This window comes from Rhea pennata, unplaced genomic scaffold (genome assembly GCF_028389875.1).
Source record: "Rhea pennata isolate bPtePen1 unplaced genomic scaffold, bPtePen1.pri scaffold_26, whole genome shotgun sequence".
Classification (NCBI taxonomy): domain Eukaryota; kingdom Metazoa; phylum Chordata; class Aves; order Rheiformes; family Rheidae; genus Rhea; species Rhea pennata.
The window spans coordinates 3,145,135-3,169,894 of record NW_026907677.1 but is presented as its reverse complement, the minus strand read 5'-3'; the positions used below and the strand labels follow the sequence as shown (position 1 = coordinate 3,169,894).

At 54.5% G+C, this 24,760-nt stretch overlaps 1 protein-coding gene across 1 annotated transcript; it reads right to left on the bottom strand.

Annotated features, from left to right (window-relative positions):
- Positions 1–9,655: 9,655 nt before the first annotated feature.
- LOC134154359 (olfactory receptor 14C36-like) lies at positions 9,656–18,106 on the bottom strand. Its single transcript, XM_062601109.1, has 3 exons — positions 18,029–18,106; positions 16,394–17,317; positions 9,656–9,937 (listed from the first exon to the last, which is right to left on the bottom strand). Exons 1-3 carry the CDS (start codon positions 18,104–18,106, stop codon positions 9,656–9,658), a joined length of 1,284 nt encoding a protein of 427 aa, XP_062457093.1.
- Between the last annotated feature and the right edge of the window lie 6,654 nt (positions 18,107–24,760).

Genomic DNA, 24,760 nt, shown 5'->3' with positions numbered 1-24,760 from the left:
TTTGAGCCTGGGTGCCCAACTAGAATCCATTTTCCATCCTAAAAACAGAGTGTTTGGGAGCAGTGGCTAAAGGAATTGGGAGGAGAGGGGGCAACGGTGTGTCTTGGAGCCTGTCATTGTTGCTGTGCCTGCTGTTCTCCTTGCTGCATGGAGAGAAAGCCTTGGTGTGGGCAGCCTGAGCTTTGCTAGCTTTCCTTCAGGCATGTTGTGCAGCCTTGCATGACTTGGCAGGGCATGATCTCCACCTCCGATGAGGGCAGTGAGTGGAACCCATGTCCTTTGGCTGCCGAAGGAGGTGCCCATGCTGCGGGCGCGGGATGGAGGCCCAACTCCCCCTGTGCTCATGCCACCTCCCCGCGGTGTCTGTTTGCAGTGTGCTTCAGCCTGAGGAAGTCAGATGGCCAGCTGCACGTGCTGTGAGTGCAGGCCCTCAAAGGGCAGGGAAGGTAGGTGCTGCTGCTTGGGGCCCTTCTTGTGGCAGCCGGAATTGTGGGAAAGCATCGTCCCCTGGGCAGTGGCTGTACCAGAGCCCTTCCCCTGCGCTCCTTTGAGCTCTGAGTGACCTAGTCCAGGGCTTGCTTTCCAAGATGCCAGCTGTGCTCTGCTTTTGCAGCACATCTGTTGCTGCTGCCTTCTCTGTGGACACAGCAGAAGATGCCTGCATGGGGCCCTGTTTCTGGTGGGAAGTTAACTGCTGGGCCTGTGTGGGGTGGAAGCTGGAGAGCTTCTGTTCATGCTCATGTCGATGACGGGGCAGCAGGAAAAAAAGGGTTCTTCAGTCTTGTTCAGATTCATTTCAGGTCTGAATGGGGCGGAGGGGAAGACTTGCAGCAGACAGGGGTCAGCGGAGAGTGTGAGGATTACCCTGCCCTTTACGGGCGGATGTAGCTGCCCCTGGTGTACCTGTGGTGCTCTCTCTCTCCTTAGCTGGACAACACTGCCCATTTCCTAGATTGGAGGGGAATGCTTTTTTTGCCTGTGCTTCCCTCCATTGACTTCCCCGTTAGGAAAGACCTGCTCTCCTAACTCAGGTTCTTCATTCTCGACCTTGCCGAAAGCCCGGCAGTGTGATTCGCCCTTCTCCTGCATTCGCCTGCAGATGCTATTCTGTCCAATTGGGGGGCAGCCATGAGAAACAGGCAGGTTTGTTTCAGAGTTTCTGAGAGGCAGCTTCTTCTCTGAGCAGTGGAAACGTTTGCTGCCCTTGTGAGCAGCGAGATCCTTTGCTTGGCAGCATCTCACATGAGTCTCTCACCTTTGCAGGTGCCAGATATAAGCAATTCAGCCCTCACAGCCATCAGAAAGGTTGCTGCTCAGGCCCTTGCTGGGCCTGGCGTTGTCCTTCCCAAGTGAGTATGTTTGCTTGCTTCTTAGCCTCCAGCTGACCCAGCAAGCAGCTTCTCACTGCATGTGTGGGAGTGCTGTGCTGCGAGGGTTGGTGAAGGCTGCTCAGGAAGTGATTTGGGAGTAACACTTTCCACTGGCTGGTTCCCAGGGAACTCCAGGTTTGCTCTGGCTTAACCTGAGCTTTGTGTGGCGGTGGGAGGGCGTGGCAGAGGCCGTTTCTGCAGAGCTGTGTCCTGATTCCCTCCTAGCTAAGGGGGTGGATCCCTTAAAGGCCTGGCTCATGCAGGCTGTTGTTTGCAGAGGCACTGACATGAGGATTGGAAAGACTGCAGGGGGTGTGGAGGGCTAGGCTGGAGTTTCAAACAGTGGTGGAAAGGCAGAGGAAAGGAGACTAGTTTCTTCTGCCTGGACGCAAGCGTGGTCAAGAGCTGGGAGACTGCCTCTGGTGGCCTCATGGAGGGTTTGTCTTGGAAAGCTGCCAAAATCTTTCTCATGGGAAAGCCAGGGAAACCCTGGAAGAGTCTGAGAAGGAAGCTCCCGCCCCTCCCAGCACTGGAGGTCTTCACATGGTCACTGCATTTCCTACAACAGTCCTCCAGGATCTGGCATAATCTGCATATTGTACTTAGGGATCGGATGGGCTTCCTAGGAGCTCTGACACGTGTCTGTGTGTCCCTAATGAACATAAGCTGCCAAGGACATGCTGCATGGCAATGTGGTGCCCTTCCTTCAATGTGGAGTCTTTTCCCTATCTCCAGGCTTGAGCTGGTGACTTCCCCCACCAAACCCGCAGTGAGAGCTGTGAAAGAGCCTTGGGAAGAGGAAAAGAGAAGAGACAGTCTCGGTGTTGAGAAAGGTAACAGAGCAGCTGATTGCTGCCAGGGTTTTGCACCTTCTCCTTCTGTCCTCCTTGGCAGGACAGCGGAGCCAAGGCTCCAGTGCAGTGGCTTAGATAGTACGAGGCACTAGATGCAGTTCTGCTCACCCGTGATGGGAAGTCTCCAGTGCCTCCTGCGGGGGTAAGACCCCATGGCAGGCCAACAGTCCCAAGTGAAGCTAGTCCCTTTGAGTTAAACTTTCCCAGGGGACTCGTGCCCTAATGTACACTGCCAAGTACTTTCCATGGGAGAAGGAGGAGAAGAAGGGAGTCCAAGCTGAGGAGAATCCTTGTGATTCGTTGCTTCTGTCTGGAGCAGAATGGTAATGGAAGGAGTGCCCTAAGTCAGGACCTATCTCATGGAATCCTAGTACTTTCCTCTGATGGGAAAAGCCACCTAGAGGAGATGGACAAAAGTCCGGTGATGTGTGCCAAGACTTCCTCGGATGTCCAAAGCAGGCAGCTTGACCCTTTGCTTGAAAGTTTTTCATTCAAACTGCCAGACCAGTGCTTTTGGGTTGACTGCCTCATCAGAGAAAATGCAGCCCGTGAGATCCAACGAAGGATCGCAGGCTCTGTTTCCCTCGTGTGAAGTTAGGGCCCCAAAGAGTCTCTCGTAGGTCACCAGCACATCCCTGTGAGCCCCACTGTTCCTGGTGTGGACAGGGTAGAGCAGTAGAAAAGCATTCCCACAGGAAAGGGTGTTTTAGGCTAGAAATGAAGAGCTGGACAGGAGCCAGAGTGAGGGAAGGCCTCAGAGTGCCTTGGAAACATGGCTTCAAAGGAATCCCCTTGAGGCTTCACAGGTCTATCACTGACTGGAGCGGTGCTGCACATCACTGCTATACAGATGACCACCTCGATGGTGCTCTGCAGGGTTTTCTTGTCTGCTGCTTACAGGGGATGTTCCTGCCGTGTACATCTCCATTCAAGACAAGCAGCCTGCTAGAATGGAAAAAGACATGGGGAAGAGAGTCAAGCGGAAAGAGCCTCATAGCAGGTGAGATGCTTGGAGCTGTGTGTGAGGGTGAGCCTGTAGCCTTGTTGGTCTTGGAGATGCATGTTTCCCTTGGACATCATGGCCCTAGTGACTCTGAATGCCTTTCATCCCATACTGCAACGACTAGTAATCTCTGGCTGGATGGACAGCACAGAGCAAGTGGTTGGGAGAGCCTCCTGTGGGCTTCCTGTTTCTGCTGACACTGCTTCCCGGATGGAGACCCTTGGGAAAGTCAAATCCTGCTTCCCAGACACGGGGGCCTTTCCACAATTCCCCATAGCCGAAAGTAAGCAGGATTGTTTCTACCTGCCGACAGCAGGGCTTGGAGTCTAAGGACATGTTGTGAGGCTGAGGAGAGGTCTGCATGCTCTTGTGAAGCCTTTGCAAGAGGGAGGTGTTTGCCTGCCCTTTGGGCCACAATGCGAGCTGTTTCCAGAGGCCAGGGAGTATGCAGTGAGAGGGGACTGAACAGAGAGGAGCTCTTTCTTGGCCTGGAAAGGATGCTGCCTTGCAAGCAGAAGGGCAGCCCCCCTCTTCCTGCCACCAAGGCCAAGGAGCAGGGGCTGTTCTCACAGTGCCAGATTCACGTAGTGACCTTGAAGCCCTTTCCTTCACGTGAAACCTCCTTCTGGGGCTGGCACAAGCCGAGTGTGGCTACACCCTGCTGTCAGGCACCTCTCTGTGTGCCCAGAGCATCCTGAATGCCTGATCAGAGTTGTGGGCTCTGAGATAAGGGGACTGTGTGTGTGTGTGTGTGCAGAGTCTGGGAGAGGCAGGAGGTCTCCAGCGAGAGTGAGAGAGAGCCTCTGCCCCTACTGCCATCAAAGCCTTTCCCAAGCATGTCCCTGGGGCAGGCGAGTTGCAATGAGCAGCGTAGCTGCAGAGGTAGCAGTGCTTGACTCCCTCAATGCCTTTGTCCTCCTTTGAGCCTGGGTGCCCAACTAGAATCCATTTTCCATCCTGAAAACAGAGTGTTTGGGAGCACTGAGCAGTGGCTAAAGGAATTGGGAGGAGCGGGGGCAACAGTGTGTCTTGGAGCCTGTCACTGTTGCTGTGCCTGCTGTTCTCCTTGCTGCATGGAGAGAAAGCCTTGATGTGGGCAGCCTGAGCTTTGCTCCAGGCATGTTGTGCAGCCTTGCATGACTTGGCAGGGCATGATCTCCACCTCTGATGAGGTCAGTTAGTGGAACTCATGTCCTTTGGCTGCAGGAGAACCCATCTTGTGAGCGTGGGGTACAGGCCCAACCGGCACTGTGTTCATGCCACCTCCCCGCGGTGTGTTTTTGCAGTGCGTTTCAGGCCGTCCCAGGGTACTCTACGTGGAGGGCAGCACAAGCCAGGAGGAAGGAAGCCGCTGCATCTGGATGGTCAGCAGTACGTCCTGTGAGTGCAGGCCCTCAGAGGCCAGGGGAGGTAGATGCTGTTGCTTGGGGCCCTCGTTGTGGCTGCTTGCATTGTGGAGAAGCATCATCCTATGGGCAGTGGCTGTACAGGTTCTGCAGTCACTGGCTGCTTTAGGGATGCATTGAGAGCAGCAGCTGAGCGGCTTTGGAAGTAGGGCACAAACCGCTGTGGAATTGTCTTGCAGGTTCAGCACAGAACAGAAACTCTGCCAAGCATTCTGGCCAGCTCAATCCTGTCGCAAAGCAGGAAAGCTAGGAAAGACCTTAAGAAGGTCCTGGACATTGTGGAATGGCGAGAGCTAAATGAAAGCATCACTTACCACATCTCAGCAGGAACGACTGTGACTTTGAAAGATTACTTCTCCTGCAAAGAGGAGAATGCAAAAAGGCTGGCCAAGCAGCAGGGAAGAGAAGAGAAAGAGTACGTATGTGGTAGCTTCAGGGAAAGCTTGGGACATCTGAGTGGCAGTGACCCGCCACGGGGTCAGGCTCCCAGTCCCCGAGCCACCGGCTTGCACAGAGCATCCTATGGCTTTTCCTGACATGGGATTGACTTGGGTTCGGCCCTGACACCAAGCACCTCTCTGTAGCCCCAAGCAAATGCCCAGCACTGCTTTGGAGGGGAAGGCCTGTGGCTACCAATGGGAGCAGGCGTGGGAGGCCCTGGGGGAGGAGAGAAGCAGGAGGGCTCTCAGCCCGAGTGAGGGAGAGAAGGTGTCGGTGCTTCTGCAGCCACAGTTCAGCAGCAGACAGCCACCCTGGCCTTGTACCAGACTTCCCTTCCATCCCAGGCATAGCTGTTGGGTGCTCAGAAGGGGATTTATTTCAGTGTGGACATGGGTGACTGGAGAATGGAGAAGTCCAAGGCACAGAGCTGTGTCTGTTATTACTGTTCTGGTTTTATATACTTTGCAAGAAACATCCTCTTTTGTATGACAGCCTGTCTTTGTGGCTGGCACAAAAGAGTGCCCAGAACAGGAATACTGCAGGAGTGCTTTACTCCCTTGATAGCTTCCTCCTTCTTTGACCCAGAGTGCCCAGCTAGAATCCATTTTCCATTCCTAAACACAGAGTACTTGAGACCAGTGAGCAGTGGCAAATGGCACTGGCAGGAAAGGGGACAACAGTGTGCCTTGGAGCCTGTCCTTGGAGTTGATTCTGCTGCTCTGCTTGCTGCAAGGAAAGAAAGGCTCCGTGTTGCCATCCTGAGCTTTGCTCAGGTGCTCTCTATCTCATCCATGTGGCCACTGTCAGTCAAAACCACGGGCTTCTCCTGCAGGACTTCCTCCTGCTGCCGAAGCAGGTGCCTGGCTTGGGAGCGCAGAGTGGAGACCTAACTCCCCCTGTGCTCACACCACCTCCCTGCGGTGTCTATTTGCAGTGTGCTTCAGGAGCTCCTGTGGGAATGGGAGGCAGTGGTAGCCGGAAAGGAGCAACCTCCTAAAGCTAGATCGCCACCGAGGTGGGAGGTGAGTGAAGGCCCTCAGAGCGAGGAACTGGTAGGTGCTGCTGCTTGGGGCCCTTCCTGTGGCAGCCGGAATTGTGGGAAAGCATCATCCCCTGGGCAGTGGCTGTACCAGAGCCCTTCCTCTGCGCTCCTCTGAGCCCTGAGTGTCTTTGTCTGGGGCTTGCTTTCCAAGATTCTGGTTGTGCTCTGGTTTTGCAACACATCTGTTGCTACTGCCTTCTCTGTGGACACAGCAGAAGATGCCTGCATGGGGCCCTGTTTCTGGTGGGAAGTTAACTGCTGGGCCTGTGTGGGGTGGAAGCTGGAGAGCTTCTGTTCATGCTCGTGTGAATGACGGGGCAGCAGGAAAAAAAGGATCCTTCAGTCTTGTTCAGATTCACTTCAGGTCTGAATTGGGCGGAGGGAAGACTTGCAGCAGACAGGGGTCAGAGGAGAGGGTGAGAAGTAACCTGCACTTTACGGGCAGACATACCTGGTGTACCTGTGGTGCTCTTTCTCTCCTTAGCTGGACAAGGGGGGAAGACTCGAGGCAGACAGGGGTCAGGGGAGAATGTGAGGAATAACCTGCCCTTCAGGGAAAAAGAGACCCACTGCACACATGCTGCCCTCTCCCTCCCTAGCTGGACAGCGTTGCAGGTTTCTTACTCTGCAAGTGGCAATTCCCTCAGCTCACTTATGCTGCCAGGAGAGATCAGAGCCTGAGGGAGAAGTGCCAGTGGGAAAGACCATGAGCCCTGGTCAAGCTGTGACATAGGCTGGGGCCTGTTGTGGGGCTTCTCACTGTTCTCCAGCTTGGGCTGCAGCGTTGCTACCCTGGGGCAGCAGTTGCCGTTTGGGGTGCCTGAGGGCAGGCGAAACCAAAAGGGGCTGGTGACTGCACAGGTCCTGCAGTCACTGGCTGCTTTAGGGATGCATTGAGAACAGCAGCTGAGTGGCTTTGGAAGTGGGGCACAGACCTGTGTGGAATTGTCTTGCAGGTTGAGCAGAGACCGGAGAGCCAGGAAACCATTGAGGGCAGCTCAAGCCTGTCGCAAAGTAGCAAATCAAGTGCGACTAGTGAGAAGCCACCTGTAGAAATGCCCAGCATTCAGGAAGTTGTCAAGTACGACTTTGGAACGGGGAAGGAAGTCGTTGTGAATGTTTATTACTCCTGCGTAGAGGAGGAGGCAAAAAGGCTGGCTGAGGAACGGGAGGCCACACTAGACATGGTACGTATGTGCCAGCTCCAGGAAAACCTGAGACATCTGAGTGGCAGTGGCCCACCACGGGGTCAGGCTCCCAGTCCCCGAGCCACCAGCTTGCACAGAGCATCCTATGGCTTTTCCTGACATGGGATTGACTTGGGTTCGGCCCTGACACCAAGCACCTCTCTGTAGCCCCAAGCAAATGCCCAGCACTCCTTTGGAGGGGAAGGGCTGTGGCTGCCAATGGGAGCAAGCGTGGGAGGCCCTGGGGGAGGAGAGAAGCAGGAGGGCTCTCAGCCCGAGTGAGGGAGAGAAGGTGTCAGTGCTTCTGCAGCCACAGTGCAGCAGCAGACAGCCACCCTGGCCTTGTACCAGCCTTCCCTTCCATCCCAGGCATAGCTGCTGGGTGCTCAGAGGAGGATTGCAGTGCGGGACCTAGAAATCGCACCAGCGTTTGTTTGCAACCTCTCCCTGAATGCTGAGTCCAAGGCACAGGTTCACTCCCAGCCTCTGCCCCCGTGCACCCAGGCTGAGGAGCTGCTTATGCGACCCTGTTTGGACACAGGGGCGGTGAGCATGGACACACCATCAGAAGCCCATCCAAAGATACGTGGCCTGGACAAGCCTGCACTGTGCCTCTGCCTTTCGCCCTGTGCATAACACAGCCTCTTCCTTTCTCACTTCTTAGCCCTGTGAAGAAGAGCAGTATCCAGAGACAGAAGAAGAAGAAGAAGAAGAAGAAGAAGAAGAAGAAGAAGAAGAAGAAGAAGAAGAATCTCTGCCTGTCAGCTGGGCCAGCACATCTCCAAGCTGCTCATCAACAGCTATGGGTGAAGACCAGCCCATTGAAACAAACCCTGAAGAAGGTCTTGCCAGCATGCAGGGTGAAGACAACGCCACGACTCCCAGCCCCGAAAGCAGCCTCCACAGTGAGGCAGAGGAGGAAGAACCTAAAGAATAAATGTGGCATCTCCCAGCACAGTTGAGATCAGCTGCCAATGCTTATTCTCCTGGGGGCTGGGCACTGGTGCCATCACTTGGGGCTGGCGTACGGCTCCTTTCATAGAGTCTTCAGGGCTGGCTGGAAGGATGTGGTGCCGACATAACAACCTTGAGTGGCTTGGCCATGGATCTGGCCTGTTCTGACCTGGCTGGCTGCTGCTCTCAGGAGCCACAGAGGTGAGGAGCGATGCTGGGTCTGCCTGGCTGGTGGCACTGGGGCCAGCCAGCTCTGAGTGCTGTAAGGCTGTAAGGGTGAGTGAGAAGGGCAGCAGCATGGCCCACTGTGCCTAGGGCCACAGAGGCCAGAGAGGTGCCCCAGCCCTCCTGGGGGCAGAGATGCTTGTCAGCACCTGCTGCCAGGCCCTGCCTGGCCTCACCCCAGGGGCCCAGGGGCCCCTAGGTGCTTGCCTCTCCTTGGGGCCTGGCTGGCACAGACAGCCCATTCCCAGGGGCCAGGAGCTTTCCCCCGGGAGCAGCAGCCTCCATGGCGCCTGTGGGAGCAGGGGAGGAGACCCAGCGCTCCTGCCAAATGCAGTGTTGGGCTGTGGGAGCACTGAGACAGAGCCGTGGTCCTCTGTGGCTCAGACAGCCTCTGCTGGCAGTGCCTGCCCTGGGCTTGGGCTTAGGCTCTGCCAGCGCAAGGGCTGGAGCTAGCTGCAGCTGCGTTTGCTGGAGAGGAAGCAGCTTTAACTGCTTCTGATTTCTTAGGAGTAGGAAGGGTGAAGCTAGAGCTGCCAGGAGACTAGAGCCCCGCAAGCTGTAAAAATGTAGCCAAGTATTTCCACAGCTGGAGCATGCATGCCCATGAGGGCTGGAAAAGCAGCTGTTCCCCACACTGCTGTCAGGGCAGGAACTCCATTCAGACATGCTGACGAAAGCGTGGATGAGCTCAGGCCCCGGCGCCTGGCTCTAGAGGAGTGCTGTGTGCCTGAGACATGGGTCTCCTGCCTGGCCCAGGTGCCAGGTCCAGCCTCTGAGCAGCCTGCCACTGCCCCTGGGGCAGGACCTGCCCTGCAGGACCTGATGGGCAAACAGCAGGCACATTGCTGTTGCTTATGCTTGCAAGGTCACTTCTGCCTCACAAGCTGACAGGCTAAAACAGCAGCAACACTGCTTCTGTTTGAGCTGCTGAGGTCACTTGTGCTGCAGTGTCTCCCAGGCCCACAGCACGCACTTGACTTTTATGCTGACAGCAAGGTCACGGCTGCCTCAGTACCTGAAGGCCAGTATGAGGCAGTTGTCCCTGGACTTGAGGAGAGCAAACATTGCCTTCTTCAGGGACCTGCTTGGGAGAATCCCATGGGATAGGTCCTAAAAGGAAGAGGGGAAAGTGGAAGAAAGCTGGTTAACATGCAAGGAGCTCCTCCTCCAAGTTCAGGAGTGGTCCACCCCAAGGAGCAAGAAGTCGAGCAAAGCGGACACAAGACCTGCATGCACGAGCAGGGAGCTCCTGGCAAAACTCCAACATAACAGGGAGTACATAGAAGGTGGAAGCAGGGACAGGTAGCCTGGGAGAAAAACAGTCACAATGTCCCAGGACACACAGACGGGGCCTAGGCCCATCTGGAGTTTAATCGGGTGAGGGATGTCAAAGCCAACAAGAAGGGCTTCTAGAAATACATCTGTAACAAAAGGTTGCTGAATGGGCCAAGGGCCCTGGCAACAGAGGACACAGAAAAGGCAGAGAGCCTGAGTGCTGCCTTTGCCTCAGGTTTTACTCCTCACATCGGCAGTAAAACTTCACTGCTCAGACCAGCCCTCAGCAATCCTAGGCCCTGGAGAACACGGGGAAAGTCTGGAGAAAGGAAGACTTTCCCTTGCTGGAGGAGGATCAGGTTAGCAGTCACTTCAGCACACTGGACATCTACAAGTCCATGGGCCCTGACATGGACATCCATCCAGGAGTGCTGAGGAAGCTGGCCAATGTCATTGCAAGGCCACTCTCAAGCATCTGCAAAAGGGCAAGGTGATCAGGAGAGGTGCCCGAGGGCTGGAAGAAAGCCAGTGTCACTCCAGTCTTCAGAAAGGGCAACAAAGAGGACCCAGGGAGCTACAGGCCAGTCAGCCTCACCTCCATCCCTGGAAAGGTGATGGAGCAGCTCTTCCAGGACACCATTTCCAAGCACATGAAGAGCAAGAAGGTGATATTGACCAGCAGCAGTCAGCATGGATTCACCATGAGGAAATCATGGTTTACCAACCTGATAGCCTCCTATGATGGAATGACTGGCTGGGGAGATGAGGGGAGAGCAGTGGATGTTGTCTCCCTTGACTCCAGCAAGGCTTTTGGCACTGTCTCCCGTAACATTCTCGTAGGCAAGCTGAGGAAGTATGGGCAAGAGGAGTAGGCAGTGAGGTGGACTGAAAACTGGCCCAGTGGCAGAGCTCAGAGGGCAGAGCGCAAAGTCTAGCTGGAAGCCAGCAGCGTCCGCTGGGGTCAGTACAGGGGCCAGTCTTGTTCAGCTTATTCATGACCCGGATGATGGGACAGAGCTCACCCTCAGCAAGTGTGCTAATGATACAAGTTTGCTGAGCAGGCTCTGATGCTATTCAGAGGGACCTCGACAGGCTGGAGAAACAGGCAGAGAGGAACCTCATGAAGTTCAATAAAGCAAATGCAGGGTCCTGCACCTAGGGAGGAATAACCCATGCTCAACTACAGGCTCCACTGGGAAGCAGTGCCGCAGAGAAGGACCTGGCGGACACCAAGCTGACCACGAGCCAGCAAGGTGCCCCTGTGCCAAAGGCAACTAAAGGTATCCTGGGTTGCCTTAGGAAGAGCATTGCAGGCAGGTCGACAGAGGTGATCCTCCCCCCCTGCTCAGCCCTGCTGAGGCCACACCAGCAGTACTGAGTCCAGTTCCACATTCCCAGGTATGAGAGATGGAGCTACTGGAGCAAGCCCAGTGAATAGCCACTAAAAGGCAAAAAATGGAAACACAGGAAGATCTAACTCTAATCACGGTGATCTTGCTTCCCTTTAGCCCTTCCCGGCTTGTCACACTGCAATAGCTTGTGTGTCATGAGTACGCCTCAAAGTGCATGAGTGACACTTTCTCCTCTGGTGGCATTCCTGTATTTCACACCTCATACAACTTCACCTGAAGCCTGCGTATGCCAAGTGACAGCTGGGCATAGAAGAAGCTGAGCACAAGAAAGAGGTTTTCGACTCTGCTTGCTCTTGTTCTGGGCATCGGCCTGTTCAGGTTGGGCTGCCTCTGTCAAGGTTTGCTCACTTGAAAAAGATGCAAAGCAAAGAGATAAGTGAGAGTGTGTGTGTGTGTGTGCGCGCGTGCATGCGTGTGGAGGGACGGGGGAGGGGAGGGAGATGCAGGGCAGGAGGTTGGAATTGCAAAGGTGCAGAAAGCAGAGACCTGAAGAAAGGGAGCTATGAACAAAGTTGCACAGGATGCTGCTCTCCTGCTATAGGCAAAGCAGGCAACGGAGATCAAGAAGACAAAAGACACTTTTCCCTTCCCTTAAAATTTGTCAGGCAATAGTCTGTAATTGATCCATGGTATTAGCTTCTCACGGACATGGACACACAACTCAGGGGCATGATTTCACTTGGACTTAGACAAGTACAAGGGGAGAGGGCAGCGGGAAGATGCTACGACCTGGCTCTGCAGCACACTGCAGGGCAGGGGTCTCGTGACATGTAAATGACCATGATGACGATCAAGCCCACCTGCCAAAGGTCAGCACTGTGGCTAAGCTCTTTTCCCCCTGTTAGGGTGGTCAGGAGGGGACATTAGCGGGTGGTGTCACAGTCAGCTGAGGGGCATGGGAAACCATGCTGCCACAGCACGTGGCCCTTCCTCTACAGTCCTGCGCTCCTGCTGTCACAGGATGGCTGGTCTGTGCTGAGAGGGATTTCTGGCTGGAAACAAGCCCTGGGGAGGATGAAGAGGGTCACAGGGGAGGAGAACTGCTGCTTCCAGGCCTTGCCTGGACCCACAGCAGCTGGCAGACACATCCTGAAGCCGTGAACATGGAGAGAGTTCTAGCCTGGGGGTTGTCACATTGCATTAGGCAGGAGACACTGGCAATATTGGCAGTGCCTGGCAGGGCACAACCGTCCCCTCCATCAGCTGGTGCCAGCAATCTGCTGTCCTTCCTGGAGGGAAGGTCCTCCGAACACAAATCCTCCTTCGGCCCTCACACACCAGCTCTCCTCTCCTCTTCACCTTCCTTCTGGCGAGGACACACAGGTCACTCCTATTCCCATAGCCCAAGACCATTGCAAATTCCTGCCCTGCCCTCCAGCTCACCTGCAGCCACTCGCACGTTCACTGGCACTGCATCTGAGGACACTCAGGTCTGTCCTGCAGCCATCAGCACAGCTACTCAGCACTGCTGGCCCCACACACAGCCTGCCAGTCTCCCAAGAAAGCCCTCTTCCAGCACCCCTCCAACACCACACAAAGCCAGGCAGGACACACTTTAGTCCCTTGAGCCTCACAAAAGTCCCATTGAGCAGGAGAAAGGCATTTGCAGAGTAAGACCCCATGGAGGTGAGCAATGTACATGGGCAGTAGAAACACAACCCTCATCCCCCTGGAAACTCCTGCTCCTCCTGGGGCTCAAGTTTCAGCCCTGCATCTTCCACGGGGACAGATGGGTGGGGGGCTGGGAGGGTAGGAGCTGCCTTGGGGCAGGGGCTGTCAGCAGGAAGGCTCCTGGTCTCAGGACTAGAGGCAAAATCTGAGTCCTGGCTCTCCCCAGAGCCCCCAGAGTCACCCCTGCCCTGCCCCACTGCTTCAGGGATGTGCTGGTGACTCCATCCCCGCCACCATCAGCAGCAGTGGTATTATTCCCTCACATCTACACTAGGGATCCAGGCCCCTCCCACAACTGCTTCCCAGCTCCATACATGGGGCCCCAGCACAAGTGCTCCAGTCTGGAGTGGAGCCAAAATATCCCCAGCCCCAGGATGTGCTACTGCCCACAGAGGGCCTGTGCAGGCCTTAGGGCTGGAGGAGCTCCCAGCCCAGCGTGGGGATGTGCTGCCATGGGAGAGGGTGCTGGTGACAGCCTCTGCCTCCCTCCTCTCCTGGAGGCCAAGATCCTGCTGTTTGCAGTGCTGCAGAGCTCTGGCTGTTCCCAGCAGGGAGCCCAACTTTGCCCTGCCCATGCTAGGGGATGGAGGGGGCTCACACAACCCCACTGCTGGGCTGTGGCTTGGCTGCCAGGGCAGAGGAGAGCTGCCCCTCCCGGGACCCAGGGCTGAAACCCTCCTGCGAAGCAGAGCCAGCTCTGGGCAGCACTGGGGCTGCGGGGGTTATCGTCTGCCTCCTCGAGAGAGGCACCAGACTCTGGGCAGACGTGTCTGGCTTTGTCTCCCGGCCTGATGGTGACTGCCGCGGGGGAGAGGTAAGCTGTGCTGGGGCAGCTTGGCAGGGAGAGGAGAGCTGCCAGCAGTGATATGTCCTCATGCTTTCCTGTGACTGGGAAGGCTGAAATCAGTAAATGAGTGGAGGATGGATGCGTAAGAGGCAGGGTGAGAGGGAGGACAAAAGTGAGGAAGGAAAAAGTAGCAATGGGGAAAGTAGGGAATACAAATCACAGCTTAGGAAGGAAAAATTAACACCAGGAAAAAAAGCTGTTCCCAGAAACAGCCCGTTATTCCCTCGCTGGGGCTCATCAAGAGATCAAAGCTTTTTCTGTAAGCGCACAAACCACAGCCCACGAGACCTCAGCAGTCCGCACCATGCTCTCCCTGCAGCAGCACCCAAGCCAGGAAGACAGTGGTTTCTCTCTGGGCTTGCTTCCCCAAGCAGGCTCACAGCACATAGCCACTGTGCCAGCTCCAGCCTCACACCTGCTCCCAGGGATGGGGCTGCAGGGGCTGCTCCTGCTGCCTTTGCAGACACAGGTGCCACAAACAGGTCCTAGAGGTGGCCTTTTCCCCGCAGGTGACCAAAACACTCCTGGGCCCCTCTACTCAGGGCCAGGCAGGGGGATAGGGGTCCCCTGTGCACCAGAGTCCCAGTGCTCACAGCTCACAGCACCACTGCAGCCCAGGGCCATCAGCACTTGGGACCTCTCTGTCTCTCTCTAACTCCTATCCACCACACACTACCATTTATGCAAAACAGCACACACCTCTCATTGCAGTTTCTCATTAGTGGTATGGCATCTCACACCATCCCACTGCGCTGCTATTGCATACCTTCATGCATTTCAGAGCCATTAAACCTTCACATTTGGTAAGGTATTGTACTTTTCTACTCACTGAGTGGCTTGCAGCTCCTTCACTGCCCAGCCTGCTGCCCAGGACAGCACCAGAGCCCTGACCCTGTAGTACCTCCGGTAGCTCCTGCTGCCCCAGGCAGAGCGCGGTCTGATCTGAGATGGTGCTCAAACTTGTTTCTTGCACTCATTTTCTCTCTCTGAGCTCTGTCCTGCTTGTCTCCTGGGATGTCCCTGCTCCCCAGAGAGTCTTTCCCCAGGTGAGTGGGTCTCTGCTGACCTGCACAGCAGTTCATGCACCCCTCCCCTCTGCTCCTCACAGGGTCTTGCACTACTGCTACACTGCAGTGCTATCAGATGGTGGGATTACAGCACCGTGGGGTGACCCCTGACTCCTCACTGGCTGTGCTGGTTGGGGTAGGAAGGAGAACCAGACAGACATGGCTCAACACCACCGACACTGCTAGCACGTGTTTGTGCTCATGGATGTGCTGAGAGTGATCCCAGGGTGTTTGCAATGGCAGCAGATGTGTTTTTGTGTGCCCTAGCTCTGGCCTGTGGTTTTACATGAGAGTGCATGGATCACTCTCCAGCCCCCTTTCCCTGGGTGTCCCAGGTCCCCACTGCTTCTGCAGGGATTGCAGAGCCCTCCTTTCCTATGCATACCTGGGTATAGGGCTTTATGTGACTCCACCATGAAACATCCCTCACTTTGTGAGGCTCCACTCCCTGCCCACCCCTGAGGCACACACTCTTCCTAGAGATCCCCCGAGCTCTCCTGGTGGCCAGCTTCCTTTCCAGAAGGATGGCATCTGTGAGCAGCCCCAGACAGGCATCACAGAGACCACTCACCATCTCTGCTTGCACTGGTCACCACGAAAGGAGCCCCAAATCCAGCCCTCGGTCCCTGGTGGATCACACTGGGACTCTGAGCTCATCCTGCTGGGCCCATGGAGTTCACAAGCAGGACAGCAGGCCCTTTTGTGCTGCAACCCTTGGGTGTGTTTTTTACTCTCCTTTCTGAAGAAAGGCAAGACTCACGGCACAGCACGGAGGAGATCCCCTTTTATTACAAAACGTTATTTGGGACCCCAGGTCTGACATAAAGGTGCCCATTGCCTCGTCCTGCCTGTGCTCACAGGAATGCACGGGGAAGCATAACCGTACCACCACCACATTAGGAGAGCTCTTAGGTTGTATATACACACTAGAGCACAGCAGCACAGTGTGGCAATGAAGAGAACAGCTCCGAACAGAGAAAATCCTGCTGTTGTTGGGCAGACGTGTTTCCAGGAAAGCTGCAGCCCCCATGTGACAGCTGCAGGGAGGAAATACTTGCTGTGGTAGAGGGAGAATGGTCCTGCGGAGCATAGGGTCTGTCCCCACAGGCTGCATCCAGACGCTCCTCCACTTCTGCTCTGTGCACTGCAGCCCTGTAGAGGGAAGGGACTGGCCCACTGTGATAGCTGCCTGCCACCCTTGCAGAAGAGGCATGTGAGATCACACTCTGACTGTGGCCAGGGGAGTTGAGCTCTCCTAATGCACATGGGACCCATGCTGTCACCCCATCTGTACTTGCGCAAGCCTGACTCTTCCCCCCGAGCTCCTTTGGTATCACTGCTGAAAGAGACACTGCAGTGGGAAACTCTCCTCGTTGCACTGGGGCATCCGAGGGAGCTCAGACTAGTATGCCTTTGAGGTTCCCTCCTCCCTGCTGATGAAGGGGGAAGCCTGGCTTCCTCCTTCAGCACAGTCGCTGGGTCAGATTCAAATGAGAGTTTCCAGAGGACAAGTAGCACTTTTATTTTTTTTTACAGGAGTGTAAATAATAAAAAATTGAATAACACATAGCTTTGATGCCAAATACGCTGGAAATGGGAAGGAGGTGCACATAGGGCAGTTACTGGTCAGACATTGTACCCACTGGATCCGTTTCCTTACTGCATCTTGCAGCTCCTTGTTCCTCATGCTGTAGAAGAGCGGGTTTACTGTTGGAGGCACAACAGAGTACAGAACTGCCATCACCAGATCCAGAGATGGGGAGGAGATGGAGGGCGGCTTCAGATGGGCAAAGGTAATAGTGCTGACAAAGAGGGAGACCACAGCCAGGTGAGGGAGGCACATGGAAAAGGCTTTGTGTCGGCCCTGCTCAGATGGGATCCTCAGCACAGCAGTGAAGATCTCCACATAGGACAGCACAGTGAAAACAAAACACCCAGAGACTAAACAGGCACTAACCACAATAAGCCTGACTTCCCTGAGGCTGGTGTCTGAGCAGGAGAGCTTGAGGATCTGGGCAATTCCACAGAAGAACTGCTCTAGGATGTTGCCTTGGCAGAGCGGTATTGAAAATGTGTTAGCAGTGTGCAGGACAGCACAGAGAAAACCACTGGCCCAGGCAGCTGCTGCCATTTTGACACAAGCTCTGCTGCCCATGAGGGTCCCATAGTGCAAGGGTCTGCAGATGGCAATATAGCGGTCAAAGGCCATGGCAGTGAGAAGAAAATACTCAGCAAAAATGAAAAGGACAAGAAAAAAGAGCTGGGCAGCACATCCTGAGTAGGAAATGGCTCTGGTGTCCCACAGGGAATTGGCCATGGATTTGGGGACAGTGGTGGAGATGGTGCCAAGGTCAAGGATGGAGAGGTTGAGGAGGAAGAAGTACATAGGGGTGTGGAGGCGGTGGTTGCAGGCTATGGTTGTGATGATGAGGCCATTGCCCAGGAAGGCAGCCAGGTAGATGCCCAAGAAGAGCGCAAAGTGCAGGAGCTGCAGCTCCCGCGTGTTGGCAAATGCCTGGAGGAGGAACCTGTTGAAGGAGCTGCTGTTGGACATTCGCTCCCCCTAGGCATGGGGGATCGTCCAAAAAGACAAGACATAGACAAGTTAGGACAGAATTCTCTGGGCCAAACTTTCTATTTCTTAGTACTCTGCCCCTCCAAAAAACATGTATCACCTGTCCCCACCTTGGTTTGCAGCCCAGCCAGATATCCCACAGTCAAATGGTTAAAGGTCCTAAGGATGGGATGTTCTGAAGAGAGAATTGGCTCATTGCTAGCCCCTCTCCCCTGCTCCTCCACCCGCCCCAGCACTGCCCAGAGCCACAGAAGCTGGAGGGGGACTTGATTACCTTTCTCAAATATACATCTCTATGGCAGGACCTGCAGGGTCAGTGTCTGAATTGCATCTCAAACACTCCTGCCCAGGGAGTCCAAGTGGAAGGACAAGAACAGCATAGACAGGTAGGGAAATACAGGGCAGTATCGTGGCATTTCTTCTGAGGGAGGCAGGAACATGGAGACTCAGGGGAACACTCAGGGTTTTCTCCTCTCCTGGGTGTCCATCAGCCAAGGAAAAACCTCATGCCATGGATCCTACAGGCTTGAGGGCAGAGAGCTGGAACAGGTTGCCCAGAGGGGTTGTGTTTGTCGAGTCTCCTTTTCTGGAGATACTTAAAACCCGCCTGGATGCAATCCTGTCTAATATGCTGTAGGTGACCCTGCTTGAGCAGGGAGGTTGGACTAGATGATCTCCAGAGGTCCCTTCCCACCTTACCCATTCTGTGATTTGGTGAGCTGATGGGTGAGAAGAGGAGATGTTGAAGTCTGCAGTTTCCTCCCACACTTTGACCATGACTGCTGCCTGGAGCTATCCCTGCAGGGAGGCGTTTCTCTGTCCCCACGTCTCTCTCCTGTCACTGCTCACAAACCCCATTCCCCTCATGGGGCGCTCAACCTTGCCCTGCAGACACCTCCCAGGGGCAGGCAACTGCCCAGGGGCATCTCAGTGACACAGGGGCTAAGGAGCAGGTGAGATATACCCTGATGAGGCTGGAAAGGTGATGCTCGTTCTGTCTGTAGGCTGTGGGCTGGATGAAGAGATTTGCTGAGTTCCCTCCAGAATTGCAGCTCGCTCACTGTCAAGTTTTGGAGCCTCAGTTGCCTGTCTAAATCTGACAGATCCAGCAACATTTCATCCCACCCACAGACAATACGACTGAAGGTAGAGACTCATGGATGTCCCTTCCCTTTCAAGTATGCCCTGCCTTGACCTTCCTTTTGGAAACCCCCCTCCAGAATGTTCGCAGGGTGAGCTGGAGCTGTGAGCAGCCCTGACCCAGGCAGCATCCCCTCCACAGCAGAATAACCTGTCCTGCAGGGGTGTGATCCTCCCACCCAGAGCTCCTCCCCACAGCACTGTGGGGAGTTCCCTGGGCACGCTGAGTGCTGACCCTCGCAGGTGGCAGAGTCACTGCCCTGGGCGCACTGCACCCTGTGGTGCAGAAACACTGCTCTGAATTACAGCCCTGGGCAGACCTGAGTGCACTCCCTGGCTTCACAGCCCTGCAGCATCCCTGGAAGAAGGAAGCAGGATGCCCCGTCCCTCTGACAGGGTCCCTAGGAATCCCTGCTCTGAAGCACCAGCTGCTCCACACCAGAAAAATGGGGATACCCATTGTGAAAGGTCCTATAGGCCATGGAATGTGCTAGCTTCAGAGAAAGCCTCAGGGTACCTCACCTGCACTGCCCTGCAGCCACAGACTTACTGTGTTAAGGGCGGCAAAGATTTATCTCCCAGTGAGCTCTCAGCTGTCCTCCCACTCCTGATTGCCTTTAACTTCCTTCTGTCTCACTCATCTTGCTCACCTTGCTTGTCTCCTCTGAGCACCTGCCAAGTGCACACCTGCAGCCCTGCTGCTGTATGCAGAGGAGCTGCTCCTGGGCAGAGTTGCTTCTCAGCAGTGCTGCCACATTGCCATGAGCTCATCCCTCCATCTCAGGAGCCTGGCCCTGCTTGGGAATAGTTGCCCAGCTGAAGGTGTGACTTTATCTGTCCTTCGTACTCCCTCCTCCTGGGAAATGTTCACTGAAGCAGACTGAAACAATCATCTCTAGTCTCTCCCTAGGAGAGACTGAAGAGACACCGATTCCAGCATTGTAATTTGTCACATCAGGGGATGGTTTTCTAAGAGAGGTGGAAATGTCCCACTCTGGAAGACTCTATTCTCAGCTCAGGACACCCCAAGAGGGACAAGAAGGGAGTTTGTTTCCCCATGGCTCAGGTACAGTTCAGATGAATCAATCCAGGCATCATATGCCCTTTAGAAGTCCCTGGTCTGGAATGGGATTCAGATCCCTCCTTTGGACTCCACAAAACACAGGTGGTGGCATTCTCATTGCCCACACTGAACTGTGAACAACACAGATGTCTGCATGCAAGCTCCCTGTCTACACTCCCATTATTATCAATGGAGATGGAGGGTGGGAATCAACTGTTCAGACAAAAGCACCTTGTGAAATATGAAGAGACAGCAGTGATCCAAGATACGTGACAGTGTCTACCTACTCTGAAGGATAAGCTGTGAGCCCCGTGTCCTTCTAGAGCCTGAGGTGAGAGCCAGGTGAGGAATTTTCTTGGCTCCCCGAAATGACACTGGATGCCTACTATGACTAGAGCTCTGCTCTCTAGGAAGCTGAGACTCGTGCACATCTCTACATTGCAGATAGTTAATGTAATTCAGGGCAGACACTTGATTTAGTGACAGAAAATAGATGAGCAGGACCATGTCAGATGCTCGGGGTGTCCAGCACAACCACCGCTCTAGCAGACACAGCATGGGACCTACACCCCTCCAGACTCTGGAGACAAGAGAGAAAGTCTGGAGAAAGGAAGACTTTCCCTTGGTTGAGGAGGATCAGGTTAGAGAACATTTAGGCAAACTTAACATCCACAAATCCATGGGCTCCAATTGGATGCACCCACCAGTACTGAGGGAGCTGGTGGATGTTACTGCTAAGCCACACTCCATCATCCTTGAAATATTATGGAGAACAGAGAGATGCCTGCAGCCTGGAAGAAAGCCAGTGTCACTCCAGTCTTCAGCCAGGGTGAGAAGGATGACCCAGGAAACTACAGGCCAGTCAGCTTCACCTCCATCCCTGGAAAGCTGATGGAGTAGCTCACCCTGCAGGTCACCTCTAAGCATATGATCATGCTTAGAAGGAAAAGAAGGTGATCAGGAGTAGTCAGCATGGATTCATGGAACTGAGATGTGGTGGGACCACTCATACAGCTAGAGGGCTGTGAGGGCAGGGTCCAAACTCTTCAGGAGAGACTGCTTGAAAGGTAGTTTCAGACAGGATGGAGCTTTTCTTGGTTTTGGCAAACAGCATGAGAAGGGGAAACAACCACAAACTGCAGCTTGTAACGTGCAGATGTGACTTCAGGAAAAGAAATGTCACCTGAAGTGTAGTGCTGTAGTGCAACAGGTCACCATGAGGGAGTCTGTGATCAGCTACTGGCTTTGTGTTTCAAGGAAAAGCAAGTGAGGGCAGGGAGACATCAGTAAAGGCAGAGAGATCCTGCAGTGGTAGTGAGGTGAGGGAGCAGGTTGGGTGTCTACAGTCTGCAAGGAAAGAGGAGGAGGTATGAGACAGCGTAGGACAGCCTGTGGTGGAAACAACCAAGGGTGAAAGCCGAGGCTGAAAGCTCCCAGCAGAACTGAGGTCTTTGTCCTTTGGCTATGGCTGTTGTCTCTGCCACTAAGACCTCTGAGAAGAGGTTGTTTCCTTACGCCACTGAGGCCTTGCTGCCTCCTTGTTCCCGGGAAACCCAGGAGGTGCTGTACCATTGTCCTGCTCTCAGTATGGCGCACCCCCACACTCACATTGCCCTAGGAAGAGGCATCGCGAGGGAAAGCATCACCCTACCCAGGGCCTGGGTGTCAGTGCCTGGCCATTTTGATTGACCAAACTCACCCAGCTTTGCATGACATTGGGGCCACCTGCACATTTCCCTTGCCTACTTGCAGCTAGTGCCTCCAACTTTTGGGTGTAATTGCCCCGTGGGGAGGCTTTCTGAGTAATGGCCCTCAGTGGGACTCATTAATGCTCCAAGAAGCTTTGGCATTTGCTGCTGACTTTAACTACTTGAGAGGTTTGTTCAGTCTCCTTTCAGTACCTGAGGCTCTGGATCAGCACCAAATACACTTGACGGGTCATTAAAATACTCAAAGCCCTAGCAACCCTTCTCACTCCCCCTGATTTTCTTCAGTTCTTGGGTGGCTCATGGGAGAGGTCTCAGCAGTGTATTTACAAGAGCAAGCTGTCAATGAAGACCTGAAAAAGAAAGGGCTTCTGCTTTTTAAGCTCTCTTTACTTTTCAGGTTACAGAGAAAGTGATAGCCACACTCTCCAGATCATAGTAACCTGGAGTGTCTCTGCCAGAATGAAGTCTGAGCATGGAGGAAAAGCAGTAGTTTTGACAGGAGACATGTATGGACAACCTTCCTCCTCACTTCCCAAACCCAGACAATCTTATGCCTCTTGGTGGCCTATCAGCTACTCAGGCAGACAGGACCTCGCAACCACTCATCCCAGACAGCAGTCAGGTGCTCCCATCAGCTTCACCTATAGAAATGACCTCACAACCACTTTCCCATCCATGTTCCTGCTCCCGGTCCATCACCTGCAGAGACAGAAGTCACAAAGTCACCTCCAGGTCAGGGCCTCCTCCCATTCAAGGAGCTTCTGAGAAACAATCTCATTAAAATGTCACAAAAATATCAGCCTCCTGGTGGCCTACTAGCTCACCAGATACAACTGATTTTGTAATCACCTACCAAGCCAATGGGCCTCCTGCTGCTCTTTCCTCTTCCCTTATGGAAATGACCTCAGCATGTTCTGAATGACCTCACAATCAACACCCTAGCCCTGCGCCTCTTGGTGGCCGATCAGGTCCTCGCACAGAACTGACCACACAAACAGTTACCTGAGGCATGAGCCAAGGGCAGACCTATGGGCTACTCAGACAGAGGTGACCTTACAATCATCTACCAAGCTCGTGTGGACACTCATGACCCTTCAGCTTCTCACATGGACCAAGTTTCCTTTCTTGCTTATGAGATCACTTCTGTCTCAGCCTCTGATAGGCTAGTAGCAGCATCATGGCTGGGGCATGGGCGTGTGAGGTCACTCCTGCCTTAGTAGCTGATAGAGCAGCAGCAGGCACATGTCTTGGATGCTGATTATGAGGTTCCTTGTAGTAGGCAGCATAGATTCACCATGGCGAAATCACGCTTAAGCAACTTGACAGCCTTCTGTGATGGAACGACTGGCTGGGTAGATGATAGGAGAGCAGCAGATATTGTCTCCCTTGATTTCAGCAAAGCTTTTGACACTATCTTCTCCCATAACATCCTCACAGGTAAACTTAGGAAGCCTGGGCTAGATGAGTGCACAGCGAGGTGCATTCACAACTGAATGGCAGAGTTCAGAGGGTTGTGATCAGCGGTGCAGAGTCTAGTTGGAGGCCTTCAGCTAGTGGTGTCCCCTCAGGGCTCCGTACTAGGGCCAGTCTTCTTCAGCTTAGTCATCAGTGACCTGGATGAAAGGACAGAGTGCCTCCTCAGCAAGTGTGCTGATGATACCAGACTGGGAGGAGCAGCTGATACACCAATGGGCTGTGCTGCCATTCAGAAGAACTAGACAGGCAGGAGAGTTGGGCAGAAAGGAACCTCATGAAGTTCAGCAGAGGCATGTGCAGGGTCCTTCACCTAGGCAGGAATAACCCCAGGCAGCAGTACAGACTGAGGCTGACCTGCTGGAACGGAGAAGGACCTGCAGGTCCTGGTGGACAACAAGTTGACTATGAGCCAGTAATCTGCCCTTATGTTCAAGAAGGCCAACAGTATCCTGGGGTGTATTAGGAAGAGTGTTGCCAGCAGGTCCAAGGAGGTAATGCTCCCCTCTACTCAGCCCTGGTGAGGCCACATCTGGAATACTGCGTCCAGTTCTGGGCTCCTCTGTACAAGGGAGACATGGCACTATTGGAGAGAGTCCAGCGCACGACCACGAAGAGGATTAGAGGACTGGAGGGTCTCTCTTACGAGAGTGCTGCCAAGATCCCACAGCCCATGCCAGAGTGAGAAAAATCCAGGCTCTGCAGGTGGTCTCCCTGTTCGACAGCAAGCAAGAGTCAACGCTACAGCCCACCCTGGCAGAGTGCTCCATGCACATGGGGAAGAGCTCTCTTTCAGGGTGATGTGGCCAGGCCCTTCCTGATATGAGGGCTCACCCCTTCCCAGTGTCAGGCTGGAACGCTGCAGCAGGCAGAAGGACCCTCTTGTACTGGGTGCCCTCAACTTGACCAAGAGCAATTCATGCTCTGCACAGCTGAGTGTTAGAGCGGATACAGGAAGATGAGGTTTCCTGCCAGTTCCTCCCAAACCTCCTCTGCACCCAGACAGCTCAGCATTCTACTGAGTATACCAGGGCTGCTCTGTTTGGTGTCACACTGGAACCCCACAGCATGACCGTGATCAGCCGTTCCCAGTTGAGGAGGGGACACACATGCACCCTCAGCAGGACCTGAGTGTCCAGAATGCCCATCTCCTCTGTGGGACCAGTCCTGTCCTCCCAGTGCTGCTGAGGATGCCCCAGCACCTCCCCCTCACTCCACTGCTGATGTCCTGTGACAATCTGCCCTTCCTGGCTTTGCAGGTGCTGCCCACAAAACCTACCACTGCAGCCAGCGAGACCCCACAGAGGCTCCACACAAAGCAGTGATGTAGATTGCCTTTTGCATAGGAGACAGCAGAGCTGGTGAGGGCTTGGGACAGGGCAGCAGAGTGTGCTGGCAGCTCGGCCCCACTCCTGGCTTGGGAAACGGGACCAAGGCCCTTTTCCTGGTGTATCTGAATGAAGGGCCCTGAAGGGGGGCACAGTGGGTCCCACCACATCGTCTGCCTCATGGGGCTCTGACCTAGGATCTGCACTGACGTCTAGAAGCCTGTGTCAGTGTGTCTGAGGCGCAAAACTCTCTCCACTGCCCACAGCACCTGGACAGCTGGTCTATGCCAGTGCGACAGGATGGGAAGGGACGATACAATGCCTGTTCAAGTTTCCCTGGAAGGATCCAGGATGTACTGCTAGCGGAATCCTGGACAGTCACAGGGAGGTCTTTCAGGAAGGAGCCTTTGAGCTCCCTAGTGAAAATCTGGGTTGGCACTCCTGAAGACCTTGTTAACCAAAAGACAGCACAAGGCAGAAGGTGGCTCAGAATGCAGCAGGTGTGGCTGGATGACTTCTGTTCTGGAGGAAACAGGCTGGGAGCTGAGAAAGCAGCTCCCTTCAGCACAATACCCCCCACCCCAACTTTGCCCCTACCTGTGATTGATCCCCAGGTCTTAGGTGGAGGAAGAGGCCAGGTGGAACCCTAACAGCACTGTGGCATCTTTGGCTTTGGTGCTCAAGCAGCCCCTCCCGCAAATGCTGCTAGGTGCCTGGC

Coding starts and splice junctions, on each gene's coding strand:
- LOC134154359 (XM_062601109.1), bottom strand. CDS start 18,106: ATGGTCAAAGTGTGGGAGGAAACTGCAGACTTCAACATCTCCTCTTCT. Junction 17,318..18,028: donor CTCACCAAATCACAGAATGG/GTAAGGTGGGAA, acceptor CCCCATGCCTAG/GGGGAGCGAATGTCCAACAG. Junction 9,938..16,393: donor TAAGGAAACGGATCCAGTGG/GTACAATGTCTG, acceptor CTCTGTTGCCAG/GGCCCTTGGCCCATTCAGCA.